This window comes from Trichomycterus rosablanca, chromosome 27 (genome assembly GCF_030014385.1).
Source record: "Trichomycterus rosablanca isolate fTriRos1 chromosome 27, fTriRos1.hap1, whole genome shotgun sequence".
Taxonomy (NCBI): Eukaryota; Metazoa; Chordata; class Actinopteri; order Siluriformes; family Trichomycteridae; genus Trichomycterus; species Trichomycterus rosablanca.
In genome coordinates, this window is record NC_086014.1 from 11476325 (window position 1) to 11489104 (window position 12780).

Genomic DNA, 12780 nt, shown 5'->3' on the forward strand with positions numbered 1-12780 from the left:
ATTTATTGGTGGTGTTTGCTTGACTGGACATGTTCTAGCAGCTCTCTAAATTATAATGACCAATTCTGGATTACATCTGACCATGCAGACCATTATAGGGAAAGAACCAGTACTAGTCCAGGTGCCTGTGCAAGTGGTGAAAGGGGGGTCTCATTGAGCTTAGCGTGAGAATGGAGTTCACAGATGCTCAGCATTCAATCTGTCAGAGCTCAAATTATCTGCCATGAAGAAGTGCCTGAATCCAGGTGTGCAGACCTTGCAAGTATGTGTATCCAAGTAGATTTGCAGCTGGAATTGAATGAAGGGTGTAAATACTTTTGTGAATAAAAGATTTCAGTCTTTGATTTCTAGCGAATTTTCCAAAACTTGATTGATGGGTTAAAATGGCATATATACAGTATATACTTACAATCAAATCCACAAGAATGGGTCCAAGAGCTTTGAGGAGCTTGGAGGAGTCCGAAGATTCTGGAATTATTTTGTATTGATTGTCATCATCATTATGTAAGACAGCTGTTTAATTCTACATGCGAAAACAGAGTTTAATTTGAGGCTGATTTTATAATCCTAGAGCTGACTGGGTGGACGGGGTGGGCATGAGGATGCATGTTGCCACCCTGCCACTAATGTCCGAGACTGCATCAGTAAGATGTTTGCGCTCACCTCTAGGCGACATTTCCCGTCTTCCAGCATCCCTCATCACGGTGACCATGGTAACCCGTGCACTGGGTGCTTAGCAACGTGAAGAGGAGGAGGGCGAGGAGGACGGGAGAACGTAGAGAAGCGGTTAGAGAGGGAGCTTCATCACGGCCTTAAAATATTCGCCACGTTTGGACTCGATTTGACCGTTTGCGATATTGCGCTTCACTGTTGTGCCTAAATTCCGCAGTAAAATCAGCGTGTGCATCGTTAAGATGAAATTCGTGGCGATCGTGGCAGGGGCCGGTGCTCTGGCCTTCATGGGCGCGCTGGTCCTGATCGTGGCGAGCGTGTATTCCCGATCACAAGCCGCTCCCCAGGCTTTGGCGTCCACCAACCTCAGCGTGACTCCGGTACCGGCCGGCTCTCTCGGAGCGCTTTACGGTGCGGACGCGCAGGAACGAGGCCCTTCGGCGGTGACGAACGAGGGCCGCGGCGACACGCCGTTCCTCGCCAGCCCGCAACGCTTCACCTTCAGTCGGCTCGTTTGCTCTCCAGTCCCGGCCACTGACTGCGCAATGAAGCGGAGGAGAAGAGAAAAGGAGGCGCAGCAGCAGCAGCAGGCCGAATACGAGGATGAAGACTGGAGCTCCCTGAGCGCCACCGCAGAGGAGCTCCGGCGCACCGTAGCGCTCCAGAACGAGTTGATCGAGGTGGACCGCAAGACCATCGATGAGCTGACCGGTAAACTGGCTGAATGTGAGAGCGCGCTGCTGGATGAGCGCAGTGTGTCCGAGCGCGGTGCCGAACCCTGGCCCGCCCGCCGCCGCCTCATGGTCGGGGACGCGCAACTAAACACGGCCCGCGCCGTGGAGGAGCTGGAGAGAGCCATACTTCAGCTTAAAGACCGCATCGAGAAGCTGGAGGTAAGATAAGCTATTATATTCATATAAGGGATCCTATCTGATCATAGGATCATAATTCCACTCATTATCTTCTATATTCTACACGTTTTCCTTAATGTGGCCTTTTTGCATTTACAGCTTTCTCATCTTATCCAGAGAGACCTAAAGATGCTTTCATAGTAAACATTCCCTACTCTAGTACTCACATGTAACAGTCTAAGAACCTACATTTTATAAAACCCTGTTAGCTGCTTACTTAGTAGAGTAAAGTAATATACTACACTAGTTTATAATACAGCCTGTTATAATAAATATTTTACCTCTCCTTAATGTGGCCTTACATTTTATTACACTCATCAAAGTCGACCTGTAGCCATGAACTGAACATGGGTGGATGGGGTGTGTGTTTTCCTGCCATTCTAAATCATTCCCACCGTATCAACCACTAATGGGAACACAGACCACAGACAGGGAACTCATTATGCAAAGCAAGTGAGTGGAATACTGAATATAGTGTCTCCCTAATAGCTATTTTGATTACGGCCTTGATATTCATGTATGTCACTCTATCACATTCTATTTTCATCATGGTTGCAGTGAGTCCAGTTTAACCGGAAAACACTGGGCTCAAGGTAGGAATCTGTCGCAAACTTAGCCAATCATGTCTGTGTAGATGCCTGGTTGGTCTATGTGGGCCACCCGAATGTCAATTACTAGGCCTATACTACAGCCTATAGACTTGCTTACTTCCCAGCAAACACAACTACATGGTCACAACGTTAGAAAGTCAAAATAAAGCACTTGTTATGGATTGTAATGTTGTTCTGCACCATTATGTAGCCTAGTGACCTTCCAAGTATTGTTTTGGAACATTCCAGTCTGCATTTCTAGTAAAACGTTGCAAGAACTTTAATATTCATTATTAATTTAGTAGCCTGCAATGTGCTACCATTTGTTAGAACAGAGTAAAAGTATTTTTTGTCTAACAAGGCCAATAATTTCTCTATCTATCTATCTATCTATCTATCTATCTATCTATCTATCTATCTATCTATCTATCTATCTATCTATCTATCTATCGTCCGTCCGTCCGTCCGTCCGTCCGTCCATCCATCCATCCATCTATCTATCTATCCATCCGTCTATCCGTCCGTCCGTCCGTCCGTCCGTCTATCTATCTATCTATCTATCTATCTATCTATCTATCTATCTATCTATCTATCTATCTATCGTCCGTCCGTCCGTCCGTCCGTCCGTCCGTCCGTCCGTCCGTCCGTCCGTCCGTCCATCCATCCATCTATCTATCTATCTATCTATCTATCTATCTATCTATCTATCTATCTATCTATCTATCCATCCGTCTATCCGTCCGTCCGTCTATCTATCTATCTATCTATCTATCTATCTATCTATCTATCTATCTATCTATCTATCTATCTATCTATCTATCTATCCATCCGTCTATCCGTCCGTCCGTCTATCTATCTATCTATCTATCTATCTATCTATCTATCTATCTATCTATCTATCTATCTATCTATCTATCTATCTATCTATCTATCTATCCATCCATCTTTCTGTATTTTTATATTTTTTTAACATATCAACACATGTAAATACAAACCTTACAATGGATTTAATTAAAATGGCATTTATTTTAATGTTAAATGTACACATTTCCTATTATTAATGTGTTTTAGCATTTGTTACATCTTTAATAAACCACAGGGTTCGAATCTCAGCGGTGTAGTTTGACATGATTGGCTAAGTCAGGGGAGGGGGCGTGGTCGAGGTCCAGTTGTTCAGTGTTTATTCCTCCCGTCATCGGTCGTCCTTCGCCCCGCCCACTTCAGCTGATTGGCTGTTTCAGTGTCTCTCTCACCTGCTGTTTGTAATCAGCCACCGTTAGCTCCGAGTGCTACCGTAACTACACACACTGAGAAGCGGGTTTTCTTCTATTTTCGTTTATTTTTATTTCTGTTTTCGGTTTTCGCGTGTTATTGGAGTTATTAATCATAAATTCGCATTCCTAACGCTGGCTGGTCGTGCTTCACACAAACGCTTTGGTTTGGACTCTGACAAGAATGTTTGGATGTTATGCGCATGCGCACTGCTGCTTCAGAACCTGTGAATGAGTCTGAGTCAGATAACGATGGCTGTTCAGGTGCAGCCAGAAACCAGCTTCGGTAAGACTAGTACAGATCTCTACTTTATTTCACAGCATAATGGGAGTAGAACACAAAAAAGAGCTTAATAAAGAACTGAACTTCACATTTGTTGTAAAGAAGGGCAACATAGCCTGTCATTAGAGGAAGCCATCAGACCAAGTGACCTGTCATAGGGTTTGGTCAGTGCATAAGAGCTTCAGTTAATGTTCTCATCAACCATCAGAATGGGGAACAATGGGAAGTTAGTGATGTTGATCATGGCATGGTCTATGGTGCCAGACAGGCCAGTTGAAGTATTCAGGCAACAGCCTTTAACATCTTGTACTGTCCAGTTTCGTTATGCTTTTTGACCACTGTAGTCATGCATTCATTCCCTAGGCTGACAAGTGAAATAAGAAGTGGTCATCTGTATGGTTTGACATGCTTTGAATTCTGGGATGTTGTGGTTTGTGTGGGATTTGGTCACCAGTTTAACCATAGCCCAAACCAGTCTGGCCGTTCTCTGACCTCTCACAAACAAGGCCTTGCTGCCTGCAGGACTGGATATAATGTTGTTTGTGAAAGTGGCCAGTAAGAAGATTGTTATTTATTGTATATCAACAACCTATCATATTATCTTCTGCTTGTTTACTACACTGTATAATCTATGTTGTGCATTGAACCAATCCTGTCTCTGCCCCTCAGCTGGAGATGGTACCGATGTTGCTGAACCACTCAGAGGTGGCGACAGGCACCCCGGGCATGCGGCTGTCGCTGAGCCAACCCAGCGGGCAGGTAGACGACATCGGTGGAAGGCTGGAGCAGAAGGTTAAGCAGCTGGAGGAGGAGAGAAAAAACATGCGCAAGGAGACGCAGAGTCACCACCAGCACATCGACAAGGGCATCGATACCCTGCAGGAGCGCATTGCAGATCTGGAACAAAGTAAGGAGGGGCACGGTTTAATAAGAGTGGGGTGAGGACATTGTAGCTGGTCACAGTCCACATTTTCTTGTCACTATTATAGCTGTTTATACTTAATTCATAAATTGGTTATGAGATATGAATGAATGAATGAACTAAAAAAATAAAATTATTAAGAGTAAATAAACAAAATAACCACATGGATTTACATCAATTCACATCAGTTAAAAATTCACTTCATTAAATGATTCTGTTTATTAAATTATTTATCTTCACTACATTGTATTAATATGGGCTGATGAGTTGAGGGCTTAGATGGTTTGTGGTGCATCTGACTTACACAAATATGAATGTTTCTTTGTTTTTTGTTTTTTTTCAGGTTTTACAGGTCAGAGTTTCCCACAGGGCTTTAGACTCTCCTTCCGCACACGGACCAACTTCATGTATGGCCTGGTGAGACGGAGCATTCCGGAGATGTACGCCTTCACAGCATGTTTGTGGTTAAAGTCGACCGAGAGCGGCATCGGAACACCGTTCTCCTACGCTGTGTCCAAGCAGCCCAACGAACTCGTCCTCCTGCAGGGTGTCCACAATCCAGCCGAACTGCTCATTAATGACAAGGTAAAGGAAATATATAAATAAATCTGTCCTTAGAAATGTCACTAGATTACATATTAATCCAGTAAAACACAGCATATTAATCCAGTAAAACACAGCATATTAATCTAGTAAAACACAGCATATTAATCTAGTAAAACACAGCATATTAATCCAGTAAAACACAGCATATTAATCTAGTAAAACACAGCATATTAATCTAGTAAAACACAGCATATTAATCCAGTAAAACACAGCATATTAATTCAGTAAAACACAGCATATTAATCTAGTAAAACACAGCATATTAATTCAGTAAAACACAGCATATTAATCTAGTAAAACACAGCATATTAATTCAGTAAAACACAGCATATTAATCTAGTAAAACACAGCATATTAATCTAGTAAAACACAGCATATTAATTCAGTAAAACTCAGCATATTAATCTAGTAAAACACAGCATATTAATCTAGTAAAACACAGCATATTAATCCAGTAAAACACAGCATATTAATCTAGTAAAACACAGCATATTAATCCAGTAAAACACAGCATATTAATCCAGTAAAACACAGCATATTAATCTAGTAAAACACAGCATATTAATCCAGTAAAACACAGCATATTAATTCAGTAAAACACAGCATATTAATCTAGTAAAACACAGCATATTAATTCAGTAAAACACAGCATATTAATCTAGTAAAACACAGCATATTAATTCAGTAAAACACAGCATATTAATCTAGTAAAACGCAGCATATTAATTCAGTAAAACACAGCATATTAATCTAGTAAAACACAGCATATTAATCCAGTAAAACACAGCATATTAATCCAGTAAAACACAGCATATTAATCTAGTAAAACACAGCATATTAATCCAGTAAAACACAGCATATTAATTCAGTAAAACACAGCATATTAATCTAGTAAAACACAGCATATTAATTCAGTAAAACACAGCATATTAATCTAGTAAAACACAGCATATTAATTCAGTAAAACACAGCATATTAATCTAGTAAAACGCAGCATATTAATTCAGTAAAACACAGCATATTAATCCAGTAAAACACAGCATATTAATTCAGTAAAACACAGCATATTAATCTAGTAAAACACAGCATATTAATTCAGTAAAACACAGCATATTAATCCAGTAAAACTCAGCATATTAATCTAGTAAAACACAGCATATTAATCTAGTAAAACACAGCATATTAATCCAGTAAAACACAGTTTATTAATCTAGTAAAACACAGCATATTAATCTAGTAAAACACAGTTTATTAATCTAGTAAAACACAGCATATTAATCCAGTAAAACACAGCATATTAATCCAGTAAAACACAGCATATTAATCTAGTAAAACACAGTTTATTAATCTAGTAAAACACAGCATATTAATCTAGTAAAACACAGTTTATTAATCTAGTAAAACACAGCATATTAATCCAGTAAAACGCAGCATATTAATCCAGTAAAACACAGTTTATTAATCTAGTAAAACACAGCATATTAATCTAGTAAAACACAGTTTATTAATCCAGTAAAACACAGCATATTAATCTAGTAAAACACAGCATATTAATCCAGTAAAACACAGCATATTAATCTAGTAAAACACAGCATATTAATTCAGTAAAACACAGCATATTAATCTAGTAAAACACAGCATATTAATCTAGTAAAACACAGCATATTAATCCAGTAAAACACAGCATATTAATCTAGTAAAACACAGCATATTAATCTAGTAAAACACAGCATATTAATCCAGTAAAACACAGTTTATTAATCTAGTAAAACACAGCATATTAATCTAGTAAAACACAGTTTATTAATCTAGTAAAACACAGTTTATTAATCTAGTAAAACACAGCATATTAATCTAGTAAAACACAGCATATTAATCCAGTAAAACACAGCATATTAATCCAGTAAAACACAGTTTATTAGTCTAGTAAATCACAGCATATTAATCTAGTAAAGCACAGCATATTAATCCAGCAAAGCACAGCATATTAATCCAGTAAAATACAGTTTATTAATCCAGTAAAACACAGCATATTAACTGTGCAGAAAATGTGATCCAACTGATCCAGTTTTTCTGGACTGCAGACAGACCAGTCTAGCATCCACACTCACCTTGAGAATTCAATTCCATCTGAAAAGTGGACTAGTCATACCACAATACAAGTCCATTCTGCACATTAGGTTTAAGCCCAGCAAAGTCAGCAGTGTTTCTGGACACTGTAGACACTTAAGTTTATGGTCAGGATATTTTAAATATGGCTGATGAGAGAGCATGATTACCCTCTCTTCTGTAGGTGGCGCAGTTGCCGCTGTCCTTCCCACCTGGTGTTTGGCAGCATGTTTGCGTGAGCTGGACCCTGCGTGACGGCGTGTGGAAGGTATATCAGGGGGGCAAGCTGAAGGGCCGTGGTGAAGGATTGTCAGCGTGGCATCCAATCAAAGCTGGAGGCGTGCTGGTGTTGGGACAAGAACAGGTAAATATGTGAATATCTTAATCTCAGTACCCCCATAAGGGACTTCAGTTCGACTGAGGTTGAGGAAAAATTCTAAAACCTAACCCGAACCTAGTTTTAATCCTAAGACCTAATCTTAACCTCAGTAACTTTTCTGTGCCCATATTAATAGGGACTGCACTCTGAAAGTACATGAAACAGTGTTCTCTTGTCAAGGGCAGCTTATGCTTAGAGACAATTTGTCTGGATGCTTGGGACAATCAAAGCACCACCACAGCCAAGAATGTGTGGGGGGCAATATTTTCAATTCAGTTAAAAAAATGTGATAAATAAGTTTTCATCGCAATTCATTTTCTGAAGCACAATCAGTATCAGCTAAAGTGCGTAACCCTTGGACTCCTCTCTTCTCTTTCGAAGGACACAGTGGGCGGGCGCTTCGACGCCTCGCAGGCTCTGGTGGGCGAGGTGTCTCTGTTTAACATGTGGGATCGGGTGCTGGCTCCGGCCGAGATCGGCACCCTGGCAGCCTGCGGCGAGCCTGCGCTGCGAGGGAACGTGGTGTCATGGACCGATCGGGACGTTGACGTGTTCGGGGGAGCCACCAAGGAGCCTTTGGACACCTGCTCCAGTGATGCGGGGCCTCAAAAGTGAGGTGCTGGGGGAGTGTTGTCAGTAAATATGGGAGGGGGGTGTCAGGAATACGATCTGTTGAAAGGGGTTCTGAGACGAGGCTTAAAGAACGACCACTGTGGGACTGCAGTCACGTGTGTGTGTGTGTGTGTGAGGAGTCTCAGACCGTACACTGCAACTGCTAAGTGCTTTAAAGCCATCGTGTATCTCGTCCTAGATCGTGTCTCGTTATTTAACTGGTTTAGTTTAGCTGCTACGATATCGATTTTATTTGTAATACTTTTTATACATGTATCTGTCCTGTTCAGGCTGGCCATGTATTTTTAATGGTATAACTGTGATTGTTGCTGCCTTTACGTAACACTGCACATTTTATTAAGTTTCTTATTATATTTAAGGTTTTATTTATAAACTCTAGGTAGAAGAAGGATTTGAAATGCTAATTTAAAAATAGAGAGCAGTGATGTCTGAACTCACTTTCACCTGTATTTAAATATTCTACTATATTTTATTTGTTTGATTCTCACGTCCAGTCACATTCTGACGACTCCCACCTCCCGAAAATGTGCAAAATGTGGATCAGACCATTTAAAGAATTGCATTTAAATAATCATTTCCTTTAAATGCTTTACATTGCTCAACCATTCTCCTTAATCTCTATAGTTTTGCTTAAATTCTGCTCAAATGTTTACAGTTTTGCATGTTCTCCCCACGTCCATGACTTTGGTGGATTGGCTACTCTAAATTCCCCCTGAATGTGAGTTAGGTGAGTAAATGTGTGTGTTGTCCGGTGCTGGACTATAGCTCTATCCCCAGTGCGGTCCTGTCTCGACCCTAACCATGTTGAAGCAGATAATATAAAATGATTGGGAACTAACTTGATATGAAATAAGTCGTTATATAAATAGCAGACGCCTCCACTTGCTTTCTGGTACCATAATAGAACTGTGTGTTAATGGTGGTTTCTTTTTCTAAACTTCACTTACTGACTTTAATCATCAGCGCTCAGTATGGTCATTCGTTTATTTGCTAGATAAATGCTGATTAGTTGTATTATTATTATGTTGGATTTACATTTTCTTATTCTCATATTTTCTTGCTGATTTTGCCAAAATATTTGCTTTTTTAATTAGATAAATAAGTCATAAACAATGTACCAGATAATTTTTAGCTCTAGTGTTATATGGTGGATGTAACAGGCTAAAGTGATGTGAAAGTTATTATATACAGTAGTAAGCTTATATCACATATACAGGGAGAAGTTTCAGTAACTCGTCCATTATTCTCATACATTGCTTAAAGAGAACACTAGAAAGCGCCTGCTTGGTGGATTACTTAGTTTATTTATTTATTATTTCTATTATTTTGCTGTTGATCGGTGATCTGCTGTGATGTACCTGTAGCGCTTGTCAGTACACCGTGCGCACTGTAATGGATTTATAATGATGTGAAATACGTGGATGAAAACATAAACATGGTGATGGAAAACAAGAAGCGTTCCCGTGATTTTATTGACTTGATGTTGAGCATTTGTGAGCACTTCTGCATGCGAGCTAAACATCACAGAGTCTTCTCCTTTAACGCTTGATAAAATCGGAGAATCCAGAGCTTGAATCTGAATCGCTGTTCAGATCCTCCCTATAGCTTTTCAGCAGGATTTACATTGAAGGACTGAGATGAGCATGAGAGAGACTTAATTTAGAGGAGTTTGTGTGAATCTGGACTGTTTGTTTTGGATTATGTTCATATTGGAGGTCCCAACTGTGGGTCAGTTTTAGCTTCTTGGCAAACAAACAAATTTGCATTTAAAGGCTCCTGGTACTTCATAGAGTCATTGTATCCTAAGAAGGGTTTTGGTTGGGGACAAACTTGGGGTGTTGGCAACTAGATTTCTTTGTCAAACCCACCTAATGCTTCATTCTTGCAGACCTTATAAACAGATATGGAGACCTTGGTGACCTCAACTGTATTTCTTTTAAAAAATGTTTGCCTTTCTAACCATCCTCCTTAAAAATTACCCATAAATATTTAGTCATATTTAGGGCTAGTGGTTAGAAAGCTGTAAAGGGAACTTCATCCATCAAACTATTATTATATTATTCTGAAATATCCAGAATGCACTGGCTGCACTGCTGTGTCATCCCAAATGAATTCTGTCACCAGTCAAAGAAACAGAAATCCCAGAACACGTAATGCAGTAAAGAAAAGGGCGCTGGGAGATGAATATTTTCCATGGCACTGTACTGTAGATGTGCACATCTGGTAGTGACTGGTGATTAAATAACGAGACAATATAAGGATGCTTTGTTTTCCATTCGTTAGCCTTTTCCTCTCACTACCAAAGAAACTAAAGATTCTTATCCTAGCATGGGTTTGACATCAAGGACTAATTATTGACAGCTCTGTGTTCCAGATTTTGGGCTCTAAGGATTAGGATTATTCTTTACAGCAGTAAAACTAGATTGGAAAGCTGTCTCGCCGAGATCGTTTAAGGAGACGTCCTGTATGCAGCAGAAACAGATGGATCATGATTCATGACTTTGGTCCTGAGGGCTTATCTAGTAGTCGTGTTCAGGTCTGTTAATTGTGTTTTTGTCTTAAGAAGGAGGCATTTCTTCTTTCAGTATGCAAAACATTATTTCAGAGGTCAAAATCGTCTGTGTCGTCTGCCTTCAATATTAAAGGGATTTTAGAAAAGCCGGACCTTCATACCACCTGGGAGTGAAATTAGCGAACGAGATTTACCTCTAGAAATGTCATCACCAGGTTTCTGTGGTAATCTTCAGGATTTAAGATTCCTAGCTCTACGTAGATCTAGAGCTAGGAATCCAGACAGCGTACGTATGTATGGCTACGACCGGTCAGCGGCCCTGTCAATGCCTGCAGGATCAGGAACGACCAAGATGAAGCATAATAAGCCCATCAAACCAGGTAATCGTTCATTCACCTTAAGGTTTCTTTTTAAGCCAGACGCTGGACTTTTAAACGCCCTGTCTATCCACAGATCTTCTACTTGGACGCTGATGCCATGGAGAGTGGATGTTTAAGGCCATTATCAGAAAAAAAAAAAACACCAAACAGTTTATCAGCAGGTAAAAATGCCCATCATTGTTATCTAGACAGATGTTTTCCCCCAATTGTTTTACTTAACATTATTTAGAATATTTGCACACATTTAAACAAACAGGGGTTTGAAGGCTTGTATTGACCCAACACCTTACTTGTATTGTATTGTATTGCTGGCTTTTTTTCTTTAATTTGTCACCCACCAGCATTTACTGTCTCAATCACGTGCAGAAAGTAGCTCACCGTCCTACTTAGCGTTCTCCGTCTTCATTCCCATTCTCTCTCCAGACGCTGCTGAATAATAGATGTGTGGTAATTACGTTGCTCGCGACCCCTGCTCAGTTTTACCCCGTACCATTTCCCTCGCTCTTTAGATCATGTATTATTTATCCACCAATACCCCGTCCACATCCATCCCAGCACTGCTGATCAGTATATTTCACATCCTCCTCTTCTTTCCTTTCATTTTTAATGGAATATGCAAAACGAAGAAGATCAAATACATATGACAAACTCATTAATTTATTTAAATTTAGTTATAATCCTTATATCCCTAGTTATCCTTTTAAGTGTCAGGGTGGTTGAGAACCCTGTCCCAAAAACTAGTCACGATTGAGACTGTACATTTAAGAAAAGCTAGGAAAATCAGGGTTACTAAGCCATTTTTGAAGCTCTAGGACTCCACCGAACCACTGTAGGAGCCATAATTCTAAATCTATCTAGCGTCCATAGTACTGAAATTCCCCCTAATGTGCCTACCTAATGTAATGTGACTGACCAACAACACCAGCAGGGTTGCTAATCAATGCAACCAGATGGCCATAGTGTGGTCATGCTGGTTGGTCAGTTTATTTAACTGAACTTTTAACTGAACAACCACCCCTACAAATGAAGTCTAAGGACTTTAGTCTCAGGTGCTGGACTATTGATCGCAAGGTTATGGGATTAAGCCCTACCACTGCTGGTCTTTGCATGGATTGCATGTGCTTTCACTCTCAGATAACCTCTGTGTCACCTCGTCTGAGCTCTTAGGTCGAGCGTGTGTTGTGCGCGGGGTATTTAGGCCAACCGACAAATCTGAGAACAACAGCCAGATGTTTAAGCGCACAGAATTGAGGTCAGACCGCAAATGATGAAAGCAAGATGTAAAGCAGCGCTCTCTGAGAATTTATTACTGTCTTGTGTGAAAGTAGCAGGGGGCAAGGGCTGGTACGTGGTTCTCCTTGGACAGCCAGGGTTTGGTGTTAATGACAGGGAATCAGAAGTGAGAAAAAGACGCACTGGGACGTTGTGTAGAAATAATCTGGGCTAATGCGCTGGACGTCTATTTTAATATACTCTTCCTGTACTGTCTAACAATGAATTCATCAGGAATAT

The 12780-nt window shown here is 40.3% G+C and overlaps 1 protein-coding gene across 1 annotated transcript; it reads left to right on the forward strand.

Annotated features, from left to right (window-relative positions):
- The first annotated feature begins 899 nt into the window (after positions 1-899).
- nptxrb (neuronal pentraxin receptor b) lies at positions 900-8631 on the forward strand. Its single transcript, XM_062989837.1, has 5 exons — positions 900-1565; positions 4397-4634; positions 4993-5234; positions 7549-7728; positions 8125-8631. The coding sequence occupies exons 1-5, from the start codon at positions 915-917 to the stop codon at positions 8356-8358; spliced, it is 1545 nt and encodes a 514-aa protein (XP_062845907.1). The 5' UTR covers positions 900-914; the 3' UTR covers positions 8359-8631.
- Positions 8632-12780: the final 4149 nt, after the last annotated feature.

Excerpts from the sequence above, each read along its gene's own strand:
- nptxrb (XM_062989837.1), top strand. The coding sequence starts at position 915 with ATGAAATTCGTGGCGATCGTGGCAGGGGCCGGTGCTCTGGCCTTCATG. Across the intron at positions 4,635-4,992 it reads CATTGCAGATCTGGAACAAA|GTTTTACAGGTCAGAGTTTC; the intron begins GTAAGGAGGGGC and ends GTTTTTTTTCAG. Across the intron at positions 7,729-8,124 it reads TGGTGTTGGGACAAGAACAG|GACACAGTGGGCGGGCGCTT; the intron begins GTAAATATGTGA and ends TCTCTTTCGAAG.